The sequence below is a fragment of the Biomphalaria glabrata genome, chromosome 5 (assembly GCF_947242115.1).
Source record: "Biomphalaria glabrata chromosome 5, xgBioGlab47.1, whole genome shotgun sequence".
Classification (NCBI taxonomy): Eukaryota; Metazoa; Mollusca; class Gastropoda; family Planorbidae; genus Biomphalaria; species Biomphalaria glabrata.
The window spans coordinates 31,356,572-31,380,085 of NC_074715.1; the positions used below are offsets into that span (position 1 = coordinate 31,356,572).

Genomic DNA, 23,514 nt, shown 5'->3' on the forward strand with positions numbered 1-23,514 from the left:
ATTTACCTGAAACAATAAACTATACGTCACAGCCGAAAGCGAATTAAAGCGTACATAGAAGCATCAGACGACGGCGTCATTCAAGAGCTTCCGACGGACCGATTACAGTGACGACGCGTGTAATGGGGGAGGGGTGTGGTGAAAAGCGAGTACAAGTGGCTGAAGATAGAATCAGTGCCTAATCCTCGTTAAACGATATAGAACTTTTTGAAAAAAAAATTTCGATAAAATAAATAATATTTGCGTATGAACGAAAGAGCAGCAGCTTCACATCCAAAGAGCCGCATGTGGCTCGCGAGCCGCAGGTTGCCGACCCCGGAACTATAGGACACTTATCTAAAATCTAAAGGAAATTTTTTTTGTGTGGATTTGAATAAGAGATTGACCGTTTACAAAACAATTTGATCAATTAGATATTCATTATAAGACATCAGTTAGGCCAGGTTCACATATAACTTAACATTCACTTTCACCTATCCTTTGGTCAGCTGGACCGCTGGGGCATTGCACAAGATCTGTCAACCTTCTTTCTCCAGTCTTCTCTGTCATTCGTCATTGATAGAATTTCATTCTGATCCCCTTTCTGAAAATATTGATACCTGCCTTTTAAACTGCCTTCAGGAGCTTATTTTGAGTTTGTGTTTCTCACAAACTGTCTTTGTAACCTTTTTATTTTGTACTTTTTGCCATTACTTTCAGAATTACAAGTCCATATAATAAGGAATAGCAAAAAATATAGACCTAAGTCAGTAAATATGAATTTGTTACGGAAAGAATTGAGCGTTAATGTGTTCCTTGTGCAAAAATATGTCTACAATAGAGCCTGTTGCTAACTACTTCCTATCAGTGTAGGCCATGAAATCCTTGCCTATATTCTGTATGTCATTAGTTTCAACGTCACGTCACATTAAGTTAGGTAAATGTGCATGCTTTATTTATACGGTTAAATTTTGAACACACTACTCTAATCGAGGCTAACTGCTTATCGACACCACATCTCGCTCTAAGTTCTAGGTAGGATGTAATACCCTGGAACGTATGTTGCTAAAGAAAGTCACTTAACAGTAACTGAAGCCTGTTGCCACATAACAAACTCTTCATCTCTCGGTCACACGTAGACGCTACTACACTAGCTCTAGAGACTATGAAAAACATAATTAGCTATCGAACTAAAAGATAAAACTAGTTCAAGATTTTATGCACTACTCTGAGCTGGTTCAAAAGACTTATTACCGACAAGTGCTGGCCATAAACAATGCTTTATTTTTATGTTTTAAATTGTATAATCCTAAACACGATTAAAGAAATGACCAGTTATTGACTTTCTTTTTTGTTGTTGTTGTTGTTGGCTGTTCTCCGCGTTGCACATTACTTTTTGATAGGTTCTGAGCAGATCCACGTTGACTGCTAGTCCAGGTATGAGGTAGAAAGAGGTTTACGGAGACTATCAATGAGTTGAGAGTTGAGAAGTTGGGTGTTCAAAATGTTTCAAATTACTGTTACTAATAATCAATTCTGAAAGATGAGTTAAGAATTTTAAAAAATCTATATAACAATTTAGAATAATAAAGAATTTCATGGTGGTCACAATAGAGGAGTCTTAGAATAATGAAGAATTCATATGGAGTCAAGACTGATAAAAATTCCTATAGATGAGTCACGGGTGATAAAGTATCGTATAGATGCGTCAAGACTGATAGAGAATCGTATAGATGAGTCAAGACTGCTAAAGTATCGTATAAATGAGTGATAAAGAATCGTATAGATGAGTCACGAGTGATAAAATATCGTATAGATGAGTCTTGTTAAGAATTCCCAGACGATCTGTTGTTCGTTTCTCACCTGGCTAACCTTACCATGTCATCGGTCTCATTGAACTGCCAAGGAGATCGATTAGTGCTGACACTTCCTTCGATGTCTGGTACAATGTACAAGTACTCCCGACTGGTCATTCCCAGACGTGCGGCCAGCAGAAGACAGCGCCGAACATCTGGCAGGCTCATTAGTAAGACATAAACTGTAGAAAATACAAAGTTAGCCGCTTGATGTCCGCTGCACGTATTTGTTTCTAGAGAACAATTTCAAAAGGTTTTCTTGTTCTTGATGAATAAGGCACTGACCCATCATTTACAAATAGAAAAACAAAACCTAATGAAATACTCAGAAAGACTCAAAGATAGAGGCACATTTCTTATTCCGTACACTAGAACAAATGTGTACAAGTGCTCCTTCTTCCCTAGTGTTATTAAAGAATGGAATGGGTAGTCTTAATCAGCCAGGAAAACCAACGACAGCAGAATTTAAGTCATTGATTAACTTGCATGCCTAGATTGACACATGAAATGCGTAGGATGGAATTTATCTTCTTTTTTGAAACAACGTTTGTAATATATAAGATAATATTTAAGATAAGAAGTCTTCAACAAAAGACTAATTGCAATGTTAAGTTTATATATAAAGCTATTTGATTAGGTCTAAATTAATGCTTTTAAAATTACGTTTTTGAATAATAAAAAAAAGATTTTCAAGTATTGATTTTAACTCTTTCTCATCTAATATCAAATGTGTAGAGATGAGGTGAGTGCTGAGATGTGGTACAAGGATCCCTTCCCTAATGATAATCATGTGTCATGTTACACAAGGATATCTCTATCTGTTTGTCATTTGACGTTCAAGCGATGACTCCAGAGCACTAAAGAATTTCTTGTGTAATATGTGACACGTGACTTGATTAGGAGTCGAAAATAATTGTGTTCCATTTCATTTTAATGATAGTATTGATTAGGGAGTTTTTTCTTTAATATATTATTGCACAATCAGAAGTTTTAAAATCATAAAGATTATTGCAATAATGGAGATTCTCATATTTGTACACTTGTAAACAATGTCAAGGACGCTATATTCCACAGTTACAAACTAAATAATAACAATTATTTGTGCTACAAATGTCAGGGCATTTTGACTTTGCCATATGTTTCAATACTTATACTGTTATAGTGTATATCTTCAATACTTCTAGTCTATGTATAAAAATCTATATTGAGAAAATATAACAATGTATATTTAAATTATAACAACGTAATATTCTTAAATTTGCAGGCTCTCATCGTGACTAATTGAATGTTAGAGAACATACAAAAATAAAATCTAAGACCTGATATAATGCATAGTTTTAATGTGTATGAATAAATAGAAGAGAACAAAATTAAATAAAAGTAGAAAAAAATAGTCAATCTCTCTCTCTCTCTCTCTCTCTCTCTCTGTGTCTCTGTCTCTCTCTCTGATTAAACATACGCTATAATGTCCTAGAAAGAATTTGTTAGTAAGCACCATCTATTACAACAAAAAATCAACTCAATTTAAACTAATTCTCAATATAAAAGGGAGAGAGCGCGAGCCACTATGGTGCCAGGTCAATATTAAAGAAAGAATAACGACCTCATCACGTGGTACACATTCATTTTGTTATTGCGTTATTCAACGAACAGGTACAAGATCCAGTGCCATGGTACAAAACATTCAAGATGTATTTAAGATGTATTCCAAAACATTCAAGATGTATTCCAAAACATTCAAGATATATTCCAAAACATTCAAGATGTATTCCAAAACATTCAAGATGTATTCCAAAACATTCAAGATATATTCCAAAACATTTAAGATGTATTCCAAAACGTTTAAGATATATTCCAAAACATTCAAGATATATTCCAAAACATTCAAGATATATTCCAAAACATTTAAGATATATTCCAAAACATTTAAGATGTATTCCAAAACGTTTAAGATATATTCCAAAACATTCAAGATATATTCCAAAACATTCAAGATGTATTCCAAAACATTCAAGATATATTCCAAAACATTTAAGATGTATTCCAAAACGTTTAAGATATATTCCAAAACATTCAAGATATATTCCAAAACATTCAAGATATATTCCAAAACATTTAAGATGTATTCCAAAACGTTTAAGATATATTCCAAAACATTTAAGATGTATTCCAAAACATTCAAGATATATTCCAAAACATTCAAGATATATTCCAAAACATTCAAGATATATTCCAAAACATTTAAGATATATTCCAAAACATTCAAGATGTATTCCAAAACATTTAAGATGTATTCCAAAACATTCAAGATGTATTCCAAAACATTCAAGATATATTCCAAAACATTCAAGATATATTCCAAAACATTTAAGATATATTCCAAAACATTTAAGATGTATTCCAAAACATTTAAGATATATTCCAAAACATTTAAGATATATTCCAAAACATTCAAGATGTATTCCAAAACATTTAAGATGTATTCCAAAACATTTAAGATATATTCCAAAACATTTAAGATGTATTCCAAAACATTTAAGATGTATTCCAAAACATTTAAGATGTATTCCAAAACATTCAAGATGTATTCCAAAACATTCAAGATGTATTCCAAAACATTCAAGATATATTCCAAAACATTCAAGATATATTCCAAAACATTCAAGATATATTCCAAAACATTCAAGATATATTCCAAAACATTCAAGATATATTCCAAAACATTCAAGATATATTCCAAAACATTCAAGATATATTCCAAAACATTCAAGATGTATTCCAAAACACCGAAGATGTATTCCAAAACACCGAAGATGTATTCCAGAACATCTAAGATGTATTCCAAAACATTCAAGATGTATTCCAGAACATCTAAGATGTATTCCAGAACATCTAAGATGTATTCCAAAACATTCAAGATATATTCCAAAACATCTAAGATGTATTCCAAAACATTCAAGATGTATTCCAGAACATCTAAGATGTATTCCAGAACATCTAAGATGTATTCCAAAACATTCAAGATATATTCCAAAACATTTAAGATGTATTCCAAAACATTCAAGATATATTCCAAAACATTTAAGATGTATTCCAAAACATTCAAGATATATTCCAAAACATTTAAGATGTATTCCAAAACATTTAAGATGTATTCCAAAACATTTAAGATGTATTCCAAAACGTTCAAGATGTATTCCAAAACATTCAAGATATATTCCAAAACATTCAAGATATATTCCAAAACATCTAAGATGTATTCCAAAACATTCAAGATATATTCCAAAACATTCAAGATATATTCCAAAACATTTAAGATGTATTCCAAAACACCGAAGATGTATTCCAGAACATCTAAGATGTATTCCAAAACATTCAAGATGTATTCCAGAACATCTAAGATGTATTCCAAAACATTCAAGATATATTCCAAAACATCTAAGATGTATTCCAAAACATTCAAGATGTATTCCAGAACATCTAAGATGTATTCCAAAACATTTAAGATGTATTCCAAAACATTCAAGATATATTCCAAAACATTTAAGATATATTCCAAAACATTTAAGATATATTCCAAAACATTCAAGATATATTCCAGAACATTCAAGATGTATTCCAAAACATTCAAGATATATTCCAAAACATTCAAGATATATTCCAAAACATTTAAGATGTATTCCAAAACATTTAAGATGTATTCCAAAACATTCAAGATATATTCCAAAACATTTAAGATGTATTCCAAAACGTTCAAGATATATTCCAAAACATTCAAGATATATTCCAAAACATTTAAGATGTATTCCAAAACATTTAAGATGTATTCCAAAACATTCAAGATATATTCCAAAACATTTAAGATGTATTCCAAAACATTCAAGATATATTCCAAAACATTCAAGATATATTCCAAAACATTCAAGATATATTCCAGAACATTTAAGATGTATTCCAAAACATTCAAGATATATTCCAGAACATTTAAGATATATTCCAAAACATTCAAGATATATTCCAAAACATTCAAGATATATTCCAAAACATTCAAGATATATTCCAAAACATTCAAGATATATTCCAAAACATTCAAGATATATTCCAAAACATTTAAGATGTATTCCAAAACATTCAAGATATATTCCAAAACATTCAAGATGTATTCCAAAACGTTCAAGATATATTCCAGAACATCTAAGATGTATTCCAAAACATTCAAGATATATTCCAAAACATTCAAGATGTATTCCAAAACATCTAAGATGTAATCCAAAACATTCAAGATATATTCCAAAACATTCAAGATATATTCCAAAACATTTAAGATGTATTCCAAAACATTTAAGATATATTCCAAAACATTTAAGATGTATTCCAAAACATTCAAGATATATTCCAAAACATTCAAGATATATTCCAAAACATTTAAGATATATTCCAAAACATTCAAGATATATTCCAAAACATTTAAGATGTATTCCAAAACATTCAAGATGTATTCCAAAACATTTAAGATGTATTCCAAAACATTCAAGATGTATTCCAAAACATTTAAGATATATTCCAAAACATTTAAGATATATTCCAAAACATTCAAGATATATTCCAAAACATTTAAGATGTATTCCAAAACATTTAAGATGTATTCCAAAACATTTAAGATGTATTCAATACCAATCAGCACGCAGTCAATACCATTGGAGATGCATTCAGTAACAAAAACAATGCGTTCAATATTAGTTGCATCAAGCAAAACCAAGATTAGAAACAAGAAAAACATTTTTTTAAATATTAAAAAAAAAACGAAGCTTATATGAAGTGTAATTTTGTCAATTAGTTTGGATCAGTCACGTAATTATATGTAAGATTGACTTAGACAATAAATCTACCTGCGATTAGAAATATTTTTACCTGTTGTTATTATATAGCTTTTAGCTTTCTTAGTGCGCTATGATCGTATCACTTGTCTAGACCAATGAAATGGTGTAGGGGAAGAAGACGTATCTTAGTGAATGATTACATGATCGTTTTTTAAATGCATAAAAAAAATTCACTTTGGGCTCAAGAGTCCTCAAGGGACTAATTCAACTTATACCATTTCATCTGTCAAGTACAATTTCTTTCCTTTATTCAGGATACCAAACAAAATAATTAAGTAGCAATAGTAAATTAACTAACTGATTTTATAAAATTGATTCTTGTGTTGTCAGGTGAAAGAAAAAAATTGTGCAAAATTTCAACTTGATCCGAGATTGGGTGTGGGAGAAAAAACGAGTACAAACTTTTTACCAGACAGTCAGACAGAGTGAGTGGGGAAAAGCTTTGTAAAACATACCTCTAGAATTAGAACTTGACTCTATCAGTTTCTTGAGCAGCTCGTCATCATTTTTATTTAAATTAAATAGGTCATAGGTCACCATCTCAACTTGGGCGCTGGCATAGCTACAGACAAAAGAAATGAAATGGTTAAACAAACTAAAATTTATAAAATATGTTAAGTCTGAACTGCTTTAAAAAAATTAGAACTGAATTGTTTTATAAAAGCTAACCTGCCCTATAGAAAAAAACATAAACAGCATAATTTTAAAGAGAAATACCCTAAATACTGAGAAGTAAATAGTATCCATAGAAAAGAATCCATAAATGGTGGTTGTACAAAGGTGCTATCACCAACAATCAACAATAAGTGTATTGGCAACAGTGCCGTATCTTTTTCTAAAGCAATTTTTTCAGTTTTATTCCAGACGAACTATCGAGTACTATTTGGAGCATCACGTGAGAGATGTGTGGAGATGTGTGGAGATGTGTGGAGATGTGTGCAGAGATCGAAGAGAAGATTATGTAGAGAAACAGAAATCAATGTCAAGAAAACAACAACTAGAATTGTGGTTTACCTTTTTTCTTTATTCTTTATCTAAAGTATTCTAATGGATTATGTGCAATGTTCCATAACATGCCCCCCACTTGGATCCGCCAGTGATCTAAAGTATTCTAATGGATTATGTGCAATGTTCCATAACATGCCCCCCACTTGGATCCGCCAGTGATCTAAAGTATTCTAATGGATTATGTGCAATGTTCCATAACATGCCCCCCACTTGGATCCGCCAGTTATCTAAAGTATTCTAATGGATTATGTGCAATGTTCCATAACATGCCCCCCCCTGGATCCGCCAGTTATCTAAAGTATTCTAATGGATTATGTGCAATGTTCCATAACATGCCCCCCCCCCCAAAAAAAATAATTTTAAAATCATTGTTTCTTTGTTTTACGCTGCATCTAATTTTATTTGAATGTTTTCACCCAAGGTAAACAACTCTGAATATTCTTAAATTATGTTCTTTGTCTTAGAGTTAAGAGGATGTTGAACTGGCCAGGTTGGTCCACAACATTGACTGCTGTTGGGCTTGCTCTAAAACATACACATTTTGTATACACCATTATATCTAGGGCGTATCCGAACTTTTTGATCTTTTGCTTGGCGCCGTAGAGCCCTACAGTAAATAATAGAGTATTCGACCAGTGGCTACTCTTTCCACATGTGATGATGTCAGGCACTCTGGATGTTTGTACAGAACGTTGGCCAGGATGCTCGGAATGTCCTATTGTCCTGTCGTATGATTGAAGATGAGTTGACGGAAACATTTATATACCGTAGTATTTTTTTAGCTTTCAACTTTCAACTTTCAACTGGGGTTTATTGCAACGGAAAATAGTAGCATAGTTCTATCTATCACATTTCGTTTGTTCTTTGAGTTCTGCCTTAAAGATCCAATATATTTCGTTTGAATGCTATGTGTTACGTTAAACTCAGTGTCTGGTTTTCAACTCTTGTACTGTTAGCTCACACTTTCATGTTTACAGTCAGAAACTTTAATAATTTATTTTGACAATTTTCCATCACCTATTGAGCTCAAATAAGCTCATGTTGCCTGACAGCACATTTTATTAAAATTTCAGAAAGATCACTTCATTAATGTTTTAATTCATTAAACCTTTCTTCTACGTTAAGTGGAAAGGAAGTTTGTTTCTGTTTAGTGCATTTCATGCTTTTAGCTTTCTCAATACGCTCGCTTTGATCTTATCCCTTGTCTGGACCAGTTGGGGGAAGGGGAATGAAAGGGCTATCTGATGAATGTTACCGTGGTCGTCTTTTTCAACGTATTTATAGTTTTAAAAAGACGAAAGACCTGAATTCATGCTCGAGGGCCCAAGCATTCTAAAGCTTTCTCCAACCAACACAATAACCACTGCGCCAGTGAATCGCTTGTGAAAATAGAAGGTTTGATAGTTATCTATTGTTTTCTTCAAACTTTAAAGCAGCGACCTACAAAGTATAAAGGTCGCTAATTCAAATTATACCACCACATCAGTTAAGTAAAAAATTGTTTCTCTTGTTCGATACGAAAAAAAACAACAACAATAGTATAGTTAATTAACTAACTGTTTTTTTAAATTGATGTTTGTGTTTTCAGGTACAAGAAATAATTTTGCCGAATTTCAGCTTGATCCGACATTGGATGTGGGAGAAATAACGTGTACAAACTTTTTACCAGACAGACACAGTTGATTATAAATAATATATGTGTTAAAAAATATTCTTTATACTAAATGCTAGAAATGTTTCCAGAAGTCTGTAACACTAAGAACACATCCTGTTTCTAATACACTCAACGTGCGCGTGCAACTACCACTACAGACTAGAGGTCGCTAAGGATCTCCTCAATAAGAGGGCCAGAAAGTAAGACGGTTAGGGAACATGTGAGGTTAGAACAAAATAAAGAAAGAGAAAAACAGTTTCTCTTTGTTTTCATCTCTTTGTTTTCTTTCACGGTGCAGTCTAGGAAATGTTTCTCGGACTCCCTCCTTTCCCCCTAGGATTTTAATGCGCAGATCCATAAATATTTATGAAAAATAATTGCACCTAATTGATAATTGCAGCGCCGATTTAAGTCCTTATAATTTATACAGTAGTGAGATCTCAAATGACAGCAATTATATGATTCAGTTGCATTGTGTCTTGAGAGAACATTTCTTTCATATAAAGTGTAATTACTTTGAATAAGAGTACATGAATAAAGTAGTTTTAAAACAGATTCGCAACTACTTATGCTCAACCTTATTCGGCGGGCGGGCTATTTTAATTTCCGAGCCTGGTGTCACGGGCCACATCAACAAAAGGTAAAAAAAGGAAATAGACAATGAACCATTCGCATTAGAAACCCGTGAATCTAGTAGTTACATTAATTCACGAGAGATTTATCCTAAATCAACTATTAAATATCCGGCTGCACGAAATGAGCACTGACTCTGGAATTCTAGAGACAATTACATTGGATGGGTTTTGGAAGATTCATCACTAAAAAAGGTTTGTCCTGACAAATAGATCATCATTAACGCTTGTTTTCAGAAATGTAGAAAAGTTTCTGCAAGCAACGCGGAGTAGAAATCAATTGTTTGCATCACTTGAAATTTGACAAACAGGAATGTTTAGCTTCGTAAGTCAATCAGTTCCAGTTGCAGCTTTGTCTGTTTCATAAAGCTTTTTGATAGAATGTTCTTTAAAAAGAGACACTCTTTATACTATCGGCGCCAATCTATTTACACTAAAGTAGGGAAGATTTTTTCAATTTTTTTATTTTTTTTGGAAAGGGGATTTTCTACACTTTTTGACAATGCTTCAGCGGGAAGGATCGAATCACATTTGCGCGCCGGACGTGGCCCGCGGACCGTATTTTGGGCATCACTGACGTAGGCTAACTCGCTTTGTTCAGGTGGGGAAGAAACTCTGTAATTAATGTGCAACGTAAGGGGAGATAATGTGATTACGCATACTAGGGTTAAAGACAAAACGCTTATCAGAATAGCGGAGATATCGTAATAGTCCAAGATTAAAACAAATATATTTGCCTGGTCTAACTTATAGCCAGCTTATCGGTAAATGTTTTCTTTAGTAAGATTGTGCTACTAGTAATAATCAGTAAAGAGGGTACACACCACCATCTCTACACGTATGAAGGAACACAGTTCAAAGATGGAGACATTTACCAAATTGACCCACTGTTCACTCATAACAGTCACCAATGACATAGAAGTAATGAGAGTAATCAAAGGCATATTACCGCTGTGCAATAACTTAGCAATCATTGCGCAAAGGAGTCTAACACCAAGATTCTTGGGGACCACCGGTGACCATTGCAACAAAAATAAAATGTCAGATTTAAAGAAAATATCAAATGTATTGATTAATTACATCATTTTTTAACTTTGCATCCATTATGTATTTACCGGTAATAGATAATATTTCTGACATCAAAGAAAATACCTGCAAAGAAAAGCCTTTTTGTAAATGTAATGATACATACTGGTCGACTCAATTTGACTTTGTCACACACAGGAGAGGTAAGAGCCCTTGATCCTATCTTTGAACCCGGTCCCACTGGGACTACCTCTGCTAACATCTTACCACGTGGTCCAACAAATTTTGGAAAATGTAAAGACGAAAGGCTGGTTGAGGATTTTGAGAAGGCAGGAATAGGAAATTGAATTTCATCTCTTTGTTTTCTCTCACGGTGCAGTCTGGGAAATGTTGGACTCTTAAGTGTTTTTTTATACCTGACGTAAATCTAAGGTTGTTGTTTACCTATTTTTATCTCCACACATGGTTCGTACAGATTTGATGACCAGCAATCTCAGTCATATTAATTAGAACGCCGATGGCCTATGGTAAAGTTATAGAGAATTAAGTTCAATGAATTATTGATTTACCCTAGTTATCTTAGTTTAGAAGAAAAGTGCATTATTTAGATACCAGAAGGAGTGTTTGGGGGGGGGGGTAGGATTTGGCTGTTCCACTGATAAATAAAAAAAAAGTATTAGGTATTAGCTGGTATTTGTTTGTGTTTTACTCTCTCTATAATAGTTATGATTTTACAGCAGACAGCTGCCAGTGTTTCAAATGGGAATGCGGATAAAACAACTCATATCTTAGATATATGTAAAAAAAAAATCTCTGTTTGATCAGTCTTTCTCTCTTGCAATCGCTCTAATAGGTGAATAAAAAAGGGTTACATGTATTAATTTATAGTGCATAGATGCTTTAAGTTCATTTAAAATTAAAATTGATAATTTAATTACAGAGATAAATGGCGAAACTCTACAATGAATAGAAATGCACTTAGTAATTATTTGGATTACGTTTTTTTAAGTGCTACGTAATCGCTGGTTAACTCCCCTTGCCTTCAACTTGACAAGAAGAGATTTGATGATCATTTGTAGAAAGTAGAAAGAATTTTTAGTGGCGTACAGTCTCTGTTGACAGAAGAGCTAGTTGTTAGTGGGGAGTGTAGTGTGTCAGGGGCGAAAAGTGTTTGAGGTTAGAGGCAGAGAGTGTTTGAGGTTAGAGACAGAGAGTGTTTGAGGTTAGAGGCAGAGAGTGTTTGATGTTAGAGGCAGAGAGTGTTTGAGGTTAGAGGCAGAGAGTGTTTGAGGTTAGAGGCAGAGAGTGTTTGAGGTTAGAGACAGAGAGTGTTTGATGTTAGAGGCAGAGAGTGTTTGAGGTTAGAGGCAGAGAGTGTTTGAGCTTAGAGGCAGAGAGTGTTTGAGGTTAGAGGCAGAGAGTGTTTGAGGTTAGAGGCAGAGAGTGTTTGAGGTTAGAGGCAGAGAGTGTTTGAGGTTAGAGGCAGAGAGTGTTTGATGTTAGAGGCAGAGAGTGTTTGAGGTTAGAGGCAGAGAGTGTTTGAGGTTAGAGGCAGAGAGTGTTTGAGGTTAGAGGCAGAGAGTGTTTGAGGTTAGAGGCAGAGAGTGTTTGAGGTTAGAGGCAGAGAGTGTTTGAGGTTAGAGGCAGAGAGTGTTTGAGGTTAGAGGCAGAGAGTGTTTGAGGTTAGAGGCAGAGAGTGTTTGAGGTTAGAGGCAGAGAGTGTTTGAGGTTAGAGGCAGAGAGTGTTTGAGGTTAGAGACAGAGAGTGTTTGAGTTTAGAGGCAGAGATTGTTTGAGGTTAGAGGCAGAGAGTGTTTGAGGTTAGAGGCAGAGAGTGTTTGAGGTTAGAGGCAGAGAGTGTTTGAGGTTAGAGGCAGAGAGTGTTTGAGGTTAGAGGCAGAGAGTGTTTGATGTTAGAGGCAGAGAGTGTTTGAGGTTAGAGGCAGAGAGTGTTTGAGGTTAGAGGCAGAGAGTGTTTGAGGTTAGAGGCAGAGAGTGTTTGAGGTTAGAGGCAGAGAGTGTTTGAGGTTAGAGGCAGAGAGTGTTTGAGGTTAGAGGCAGAGAGTGTTTGAGGTTAGAGGCAGAGAGTGTTTGAGGTTAGAGGCAGAGAGTGTTTGAGGTTAGAGACAGAGAGTGTTTGAGGTTAGAGGCAGAGAGTGTTTGAGGTTAGAGGCAGAGAGTGTTTGAGGTTAGAGGCAGAGAGTGTTTGAGGTTAGAGGCAGAGAGTGTTTGAGGTTAGAGGCAGAGAGTGTTTGAGGTTAGAGACAGAGAGTGTTTGAGTTTAGAGGCAGAGAGTGTTTGAGGTTAGAGGCAGAGACATTCATACCGAAATGACGAAAAAGAAACACTTGATTGCAACTTTAGAAAGACAAAAGACCAATACGACTTAAAAGATTGTGCAAGAACTTGCTCCAATCATTGAGTTAATTTGATCTTTCATCTCCCTAATATGACTGCTTTTCAATCCTATGCCTACTGACAGGGCTTTTGTTTTTTAATCGTAAATAAATATCAATACTGATAAAGCTTTTGGTTTTAGTTGTAAATATATATCATTACTAATAAGGCTTTTGTCACTTAATCCTTTATTAATATCACTATTGATTAGGTGTTTTTAACAATACCTCTATTCAAGTCAGAACTTAATCTTAATCTTATATAATACAGACGTTACTTCAAAAAAGAACTTGATGGAATCTGGAACAAGGAACCTGGAACCTGGAACCTGCATGGGCACTTATCTCAAAAATGGCTGTGAATATTTTTCTGGAAATTAAACAGTTGATGTATATCGCTGACAAAAGAATTACTAGCTCGTTGTCCACACGTTGACCGTTATAACTTTTTAAATAAAAAATGAAATAAATTCTAATTGGGCTATAAATTGGAGTAACAAAAAAATAACATGTCCAGCCACAGTGTACCGATTACTGAGTTGTTTATTAAATTTAAGTTTCTAAAAGTTTATTGATATATTATCTAAGCTTTGCTTATATTTGTACATAAATCTTATAGAGATTACGTCTAGATTCCAGCTCAAGAAGTAGGCTATTTATCCAGATCTATATATAGATTAGATTACTTCTAGATTCTTGTTCGTTCTAGAAGTCTAGATCTAGATATTTATAAGATCATAAGAGCTCTAAATCACAAGTCTAGATATCGATATATATATTAGATCATAAGAGCTCTAAATCACAAGTCTAGATCTAGATATCTATTAGATCATAAGAGCTCTAAATCACAAGTCTAGATTTAGATATCCATTAATCCATATAATGACAGTAAAAATAATTAATTGCACAATTATGCATTGCCCGCTGGCTTATTGGTAGCATCGTTCGTACGGAGTCACGTGTTCGATACCAGTTCATTTTTTCATTAATTTTTTTAAAGATTTTATTTCATTAAAAGTTATATAAAAAGAGGTATTTTTTTACAAAAAATTTTTTTTACACGTTTTTCTTATTTAATCGTAAATTAATATCAGTACTGATAAGACTTTTGTTATCACTATAACTTTGAAGTCTTCAATATTAATAAACAAACTTAAAATTGTAAAAATATTATTTTAAAATTTTACTTCAAGAAGACGAAATCACAGAGAAAAGAGGCAGACATTTCAATTAAAGGGCTGGGCGTTTTATTTCAGAATTGATCTACTAAAGTCGTAAAGAGATTGGACATAGTCTTTCTCCCCTTCATTGTGCACTATATAAGACTAGTACAAGATGTGTCAAGATATTTGTTGAGCAGAAATGTCACGCAATTGATGTATTTATTTTGTTGTATTAAAAGTCTTGATCGTTACGTTATAATATAATTATTCTGATTAGACAATGCAGGCGTTATTTAATTCATATTAGGAGAAATAGAATATTATTATTATGTACAATACTTATAGAAACACGTTCTGTCTGTTGATTTGTCTGTCTGGTAAAAAGTTTACAAGTTTGTTCAGGCTATTTCTCCAGGACCAATTTTCAGATCAAGTTGAAACTTTACACAATTATTCAAATGCGTAGACAATACATGAATCAATTTTTTTTTTAAACAATAAGTCAATTAATAACTGGTAATTAATTATTTTGTTTGATACCAACTAGGGAAATTAATCCTTCAGTATTCACATCTATGGCTAATTATGTTGGGTTTTGCACCCCTAGATACTCGTTCACGTTATTTCTCCCACACCCATTATCGGATCAAGTTGAAGCTTTAAACACTTATTTACTGTACCTAACAAAACATGAATCAACAAAAAATAACCAATTAGTCAAATAATTACGGTAGTTAATTATTTAGTTTGATATCGAATAAGGGAAACAACGTCTACATTATAGAGATATACAGTTTTAAGTGCTGAGTTCTTCCCCTTAGATAAGCTTTGATGTTTTAGAAACAGTTTTTTTTTGTTCAAATTTTCTAATACATTTTACAAAATCTTTTGGATCTCAATCAAATAATAACAATAGTTATAACTAGAAAGACATTAGAATGCACTGACTTTTTGAACACATCCCCAGTTGTCTTCATGACTTCTTTGTTGAAGTCAGTGAAAAGGGAGAGATGTTTCCAGTCGTACTTCTGACAGATCTGCATGGTGACTTTGAACATGTCATACTTGTCATAGGGATGCATGCAGATGATGTTTGGGAAGATGGAATTGTTACGGGACACCGGGTCGTTGCCTCGGGGGGTGATGACAGGCAAGTTCCATTGGAGTGCCATGTAGGATAAAGTGATTACACCCTCGTTGGACACTGTGGAGTAGAAGAACACCAATGAGAGATCGTGACTCTCAAACCAACGAAAAGATCATGTCTCTGAAACACAACAACAAAATACAAGATCATGTCTCTGAAACACAACAACAAAATACAAGATCATGTCTCTGAAACATAACAACAAAATACAAGATCATGTCTCTGAAACACAACAACAAAATACAAGATCATGTCTCTGAAACACAACAACAAAATACAAGATCATGTCTCTGAAACACAACAACAAAATACAAGATTATGTCTCTGAAACACAACAACAAAATACAAGATCATGTCTCTGAAACACAACAACAAAATACAAGATCATGTCTCTGAAACACAACAACAAAATACAAGATCATGTCTCTGAAACATAACAACAAAATATGGAAAAGGTATCAATAGCTTATTAAGACATACACTTTCCATTTATAAACTACTAGACATATGTTACCCGCGACCCGCGGGTCTTTATTTGCGCATTACTGTCGATATAGTCACTGAGAGTGTTTTGTAAACAATTAAACGAAATAATAATGTAATAAGTAAAGCGAATGTGTCAATGTAAAAATAGTGTGCATGAAGCTATCAAATCAGAATATCTAATAGGCTTAAATCCATTTGTTCAAATTAAAACATTTGCTTGTAGGCCTACATATATTTGATTAAAATTTGAGACGATTAGAATTAATTTTGTATGTTCATGTGTTACAGTACAAAGTAGATCTTTAGGTAGACATAGATCTAAATCTACACTAATCTAGAGGCTAGTATAGAGTTCATTCTGTGTTGCGCATGCGTGACCTTTTTTCATGAATGAATATAGGCCTATCTCAACACGGCTACGCAACTTTATTTAGCGAACAGCGAACGAATGTATTAAAAATGCTTTAGAAAAACAAATTTTAATGCTGATTTGATTAAAATATGAAATGAATGGACAATAATTAGTATGTTTATGTGTTAAAGCATAAAACTATCTTTGTGAAAAGAAGTTTTATCATCTTAGAGTTCAATAAGAGTTTTAGATCTAGGCCTAGGAATAGACTCAGTAGAGAGATGTTTTAATCACTGTTAATGTGTAACCATTTGGTAATGTCTAATGAAAGGATGTTCGCCAGACATTACCCGCGGCCTGCGGGCCTAAGTTTGTGTTTACTAATCTAGTGGATTGGATTTAGATGTATGTTAAACTTAACTAATGATCCTTTCAAGTTTTTTCTCTTTCGCTACGAAAATAAAATTAGGTTTGCGAAAATGGGATTACCCGAAGCCGATACATTCATATCTATTAAAAACGAAAAGAGCGATAGCTTTGTTAAATGAATGGGATTATAAAGTGAACAATTAAACGAAATAATGTTTAGTACGCGATTCATGAATGAATATAGATCTTGGCCTTTAACTCGGCTTCGCAGCTTTCGTAGACGTATGTAGCTTTAGAAAACCAAATTTGAATGTTTATTTAATCAAAATATGAAATGAATGGACTTTAATTAATATATTTATGTGTTTAAGTATAAAACTATCTGTGCGAAGAGAAGTTTTAGCATCTTAGAGTTGAATTAGAGTTTTAGATCTAGGGATGGGATTATAAAGTAAACAATTAAACGAATTAATTTTTAGTACGCGATTCATTACGGTATTGACTAATGAAAGAATGTTCGTCAGGAAATCTGTAGTCACAGATCTAATTTATGTAAAAAATGCTTTTGAAACACAAAATTGAAGGTTAATTTAATTATATAATGAAATCAATGGATCTTCTTTTGTATTTTCATGTGTCAAAGTAAAAAACTATGTGCGTAAAGTGTATTTCTTAAAATTAGATCTAGGTCTAAATCCTTTCTATCTTTTCTCATGTCAACATTGAAGACATGACCTAGATCCATAAAATACTATAGCTGTAATAGAGTCGGACAACTTTATTTTTTTTGAGTGTCTTAAGTTTGTTTTAGGGCTACAATACATACACTAAGGTTTAAGTTGGTACCCAAGGAACATTCCTGCCTAGTTTTATCAAGATTGGTCAAGCGGTTTTGATGTCTATAAGTAACATACATCCATCCATACATACATACATACACCTCACATTCTACTTTATAATATAGATTAAAAATAAATAATGATTCACTTCTAATGATAGAAACTTAGTCTACGTCTTTTGTGGCGGCTAAAAAAAAATAATTTTGTGAATAAAACTACAAAATGTAAAGCAGAAGAAATATCATTACATTTATCATGAATCATTTTGTTATGGTAGTGTTATGATGTAGTGTAGTGTACTGAGTTCATTGACTTTATTGTTTGTTTTTTTTTCTCTTTTCAATTCATTATGTTTTTTTGTACCAGCTACGCACAAATGTAGCTCAAATGTTAACACTGGAAAAACAAGTTGACCTCTAGAGTTTGTAGCTCTATATTTGACTAATGCTAATTCAGTTTTCAAGCTTTCTTTTGGTTGTCAATTGATTTTCTAGCCGCATTAATTGCCACCCCGATGTCAACTGCTCGTTCACTAGTTGTTATCAGGGCATCTTCAGCGCTGATTCTTACATTTGATATGTTGTTGATTCTATCTTGTGATTCCAATGAAACACGAGATGAAAGGGAAGTGTGCGGAGAAAGACACACACAAGAACTCAGCACTTCTTCACCTGTCGGATACAAGAAATACATTTCAGTTTGTCACCTGTTAGCTTTGTTACACCTGGATAATGAACAGTCGATGTACCGGAAACCAGTAAAAATAATTTTATCGTTCTATACGATTGGTTCAATCTTGCATGAATTATATCATGTCAGGTTTTCACAGCCTCAACTGGCGCGCCGATGAAAATGGTCATTAAAAGAGACGATTAGACCTATAAGGAAGCAAAACAAAACCCCCGTTAGAGAGCCTTATGGCCGAGTCATTGCACTGGTGAAGAGAGTTCCAAGGACCATATTATTATACATAAACTCTTCCTCAAGAGGCCGTTGGCGGAACCCGCAAGGCTGATGTGGTACAGGAAGGAATATGGGTGATTTTCCACTGTGTGCTCGGCCTTCGGCCTCGCCTATAACCCGTCCGTCTTGAGATACGAGCCATCGATGATAGATATGTATAAATAACATCTGTTGGAACCCTCCCAGACAAAACAGTAGTTACAACAGGCCGATAACAGGGTGTTTGTAAAGGCCTATAGTTCTAACTCGTAGGACAATTACATAGACAGGAGACTAACTGGCCAGAAAAACTTTGAATTTGGAGCCTTTGATGATTTTGATTTTTTTTAGCCATCTTGATCCGTAGCTTGTTTGATAACTATGTCAGATTTTTACAGGTGTTGAGACTGAAAATGTCTTTTTACAATACCTCTATTCAATTCGTATCTCAAAAGGAAACTTTAAAAATCTCAAAAAAAGTCTCCTAGAAATTTAACACTTGATGTATATCGCTGATAAAAGAATTACTAGATCGTTGCTCACACTTGGAAAACTCTACTTTGAGCTTTATAATTTTTCAAAGTAAAAAAAAGAAATAAATTTAAATTTGGCTACAGAACGAGAACATATTTATTTTGAAGGAAACTATAAGGCCGGCTTTTGAGAGTCAAAAACCTAGTGTAGGTCTACTCCAATAACAACACAGCTATTTCTTCTCTAAAAAATGTAAGAGTCCCGTGTTAGGCCCCTACCAATTGGAGGCCCTAGGCGGCTGCCTAGCTTGACATTGCTTAAGGCCAATTTGGATGTCTCCTGGTATTTCCGCATTGCTTGAAGAGTTTAATAAATTAATGTTGAGGAACATTTGCCGCATCGTTTTCTGAGTCGAGATCAGTGACGGGCAAACATTGCAGGGGCGAGCCAAAAACCTAGATGAAAAAATTTGGCGGGCCATAGTATAAAAAATACAAAATAGTGAAATTTGTATGAATTCAAACTGCGAATATTTTACAGCAGTTCCAATTGTGAAGCAGTTATTCTTAGTGTCAAATGAGTTTTTCATAGTTAATCTATTTCTGCTACATAGTTTTCTAGACTGCGCATAATCCTATACTCTTAAGCGAGCAATTCTTGTATGTATGTATGTATATATATTTATATTTATATATATATATAAATTTTATTTCGAAAACGGCTCTAACGATTTTCTTTAAAAGTTCACGGTATGTGCATAATAGTGAGAAAAAAATTCTCAACTCATTGGCCACATCGGGAAAACTCGAGGTCGACCGTTATATCGGTTTGAAAATGGCTCATTATCGAAACATTTATTTTGGCTAGAATGTTTTATGAATGAAATTTTCTATATGACGTCAATAGGAAAAAAAACTTGACACCGCTTACGTCACTAGGCTCAGATCAGTACACTAAGACATTTCTTCGCAAACAAGAAAAAGTTTTAATGATTCAATTGGCGTAATTAAACATTTGCGCACCATCTTAATTTACATTGATCCATTATGAAACTATGGAAGAAAAATAATGAAATATCTTTATGTATAATTAGTTATTGTGTTTTAAAGGCTTTATAAATTGTTTACACTTGAATTGCGTACACCCGTAGGTAGCTTTTACTTTGTTATTATTTTGCTGGTGAATTATTGCAATGTGTTTAAGCTTCGAAGTCTGCTGTCCAATACCAAAACGTAGGAAATGGTCATAACACAGCTTATCTATGCCTTACTTGCACAATCAGGGCCGGCACTAACATTTGCGGGGCCCTATGTGAAAAAAATGAGGATTGCGCGTGGACCAGTAAGGGTATTGATAAGGATAATAAGTGAAAATAAAGATTTTGTATTAGAAAATAAATTCGTATTTGCATTACATTTTTATTAAATGAAAGCTGACGATGCCGTTTTTTTATATCACGCGTAGGACTGGCGTTTACCATATTGATTGACACCCCAAAATGACAATTTTGTCTTTTAAGGACATTTTTATGTGTTTCAGGAGGAGATTTCCAGGAGCTCCTTGAAAACAAGGAGACCACGGGAACCCTATTATAAATTATAATGGTTTAATTTAATAATTTACACCTAGAATTAGCGCGGAGCTTTTGAACCTTCGGGGTCCACCACTGTGACAACATAGGACTAGGGCTGGCCCTGATGATATCCAGCTCGCGGTCAACGAATTTTCATCACGCTGCTGCCCTTTTTTTTTATTTGTTAACCTATAAACCTCGGTAAAACAGAAGTCATGTTCCAAAAGTCACCCAATAAAACCTACTCAGCCCAAAGATCACTGCCCTAGACATCCCTTAAAGTGGTAGATAACTTCACATTATCTGGGAAGCATTGTATCAATTGACGCATTGTTTTAAAGAGAGTTTGATATGTGATTATGGATAGTCGTGCTTTTGGACGCCTTCAAGCGAGAGTGTGGCGAAATAAATCGCTCGCCTGTCTACAAAAATTAGTTTCAACCAGTATTCTCTCAACCCATCTATGTGGATCTGAGACATGAGTACTTTATAGAAAGCAACTAAGACTTCTTGAACGACTTCACTAAAGACCACAATACAAACAGCGATATTCTTGCAAAATGGTATGAAATTCGAGTCCGAAGATAAGTGAGGAATGCAGTATTTCCCTTTGCTGTGCAGCCCCAACTGTGACCTACATATTTTGCCACATCCAGAGCAAGCATAACCATTGTCCGCAGGTGGCCGATTTAGATTTTCTTTTCGCCGTCTGCGTTTGTTCTCGGCTGCAGATTTTCTTTTTGTCTCAAATGTGTATCCCGCGGCCTTCGTGAGAGACCTCCAGCTGTCTCGTTCGGAGGCCGCATGCAACCAGGTGCTCTCTTCTATGTTAGCCAAGGAAAGTTGACGACTAAGCTGGTCTTTGAAGAATTTCCGTGGAGCGCTTCTGTCACGTCGACCACCTTTTAGCTCACAAAAAAAGACTGCCTTGGCATTCGTTCGTCTCCCATACGGGATACGTGCCCTACCCAGTGCAACTGTTGGACCATAAGAAGTCCCTCTATACTGTCCATACCGGCGTTGGCAAGGACATCGCTGTTTGTAGTGCGGTCCTGCCACCGTATGTCCATGATGGAGCGCAAGCATCTTTGGTGAAAGCACTCAAGAAGTCTTAGTTTTTTCTGTAAAGTGTCCATGTCTCAGAGCCATAATGAATATATTAATTGCAATATTAAATGTCAGAAAGTAACAATTTTAGAAGTTACACTGCAAAGACTTTCTTACAAGCCTATAATAGCCCAATAGCTCTACATGAAAGAAGCAATGTAAAACGTTAAGACGTGAGCTGTGGTTTTCTATAGGCCTACTGTAGGGGTGACTTTCTATTCTAATCGCCATGTACACATACATTGAGAACTGAAAGAACTAAAAAGCAACTCTTCGGATTGATAGTCTTTACCCGATAGTTCATTTTCGTAATTACAACAATATTCCCAAAATAACTTCGGGTAAATATCCTTCCTTAACAAATTATTCATCCGAGCGAGGCTCGGTCACCTGATATTATATATTAAGTTGCAAACAATGCACACATTCTTTGAACGAGATTTACAATTGGAAAAGTGGATTTTTGACAAAGCACTTCTAGAACCTAATATTGAAATATTTAAAAATATTTGTTTGAGATGATTACTAGATTGGAGCTCAATCAATGTAAGCTGCTGCAGATTTGGCTTCACTACTTTACCGCACATTAAAAGGCATTTTGAAAATAGCACATCAAGTTTTAAAATCTTTAGAATACGTAATACTGTCTTTCTTCACAGCAGTCAGTCGCCAACTGTGGCATTTTAATTCACTGATTTGTAAATTGAAAAACAAAAGTTTTTAATCGAAACCTTTAAGGTGGCCCCCAAGAGATAGTTGATCAATTGATTTGTGGCCCCCAAGAGATCGTTGATCAATTGATTTGTGGCCCCCAAGAGATCGTTGATCAATTAATTTGTGGCCCCCAAAAGATCGTTGATCAATTGATTTGTGGCCCCCAAGAAAAAGCTCCAACAGTCAACTGTCAGATCTTTGACACTCCCTTCACTCTACATGAGCTCAATACTGCCCTAAAAAGCCTCAAGTCAAGAAAATCCCCTGGACCCGATAAAATAACAAATGAAATGATTCGGGAACTAGGACCACAGGCCCAAAACTGTATACTTAACTTTATCAACCATACATGGAAAACTGGAGACATACCACAGGAATGGAGAACCGCAAACATAATACCCATTTTAAAGAAAAATAAACCACCTGGAGAACCAAAAAGTTATAGACCAATATCTCTAACATCCAACATTGGCAAAATGGCAGAAAAAATGATCGATAACCGACTTTATTGGTGGCTAGAAAGTACTCGCTCACTCCACAATGCACAAGCTGGCTTCAGGAAAGCAAGTAGAACAGAAGACCACCTCTTTCGTTTTATCCAGGACACAGTAGAAGGGTTTCATGAAAACAAGCACACTACAGCAGTATTTATAGATTTGCAGCAAGCCTATGACAGAGTGTGGAGAAAAGGTCTATTTTTGAAGATGAAAAAAATGGGCATCCATGGAAAAATGTACAGCTGGATCAGAGCATTCTTAAAAAACAGAACCATCCAAACCCGATTCGAAGGTGCCATCTCTAGTAAAAAAAAGTTTGGAAGAAGGACTACCACCCTTAGCTGCACTCTCTTTCTAATCTTCATGAATGACCTCCCGGACCTCATTTCGGTCAATAAGGCACTACAGAGAAATATCCAG

At 34.4% G+C, this 23,514-nt stretch overlaps 1 protein-coding gene across 2 annotated transcripts in view; it reads right to left on the reverse strand.

Annotated features, from left to right (window-relative positions):
- LOC106065812 (atrial natriuretic peptide receptor 1-like) overlaps positions 1-14,363 on the reverse strand; it is a 57,636-nt gene extending 43,273 nt beyond the window's left edge. The window contains exons 1-3 of one of the 2 annotated variants that reach the window (XM_056028327.1): positions 14,058-14,363; positions 7,171-7,277; positions 1,857-2,017 (exon numbers count right to left, since the gene is read on the reverse strand). In XM_056028327.1, the coding sequence (XP_055884302.1) occupies positions 1,857-2,017; positions 7,171-7,255 (246 nt within the window). In that variant the 5' untranslated portion in view covers positions 7,256-7,277; positions 14,058-14,363. Of the gene's footprint in view, positions 1-1,856; positions 2,018-7,170; positions 7,278-11,479; positions 11,558-14,057 lie in introns of those variants that run through there. The other variant, XM_056028325.1, reaches the window with a different exon arrangement.
- Positions 14,364-23,514: the final 9,151 nt, after the last annotated feature.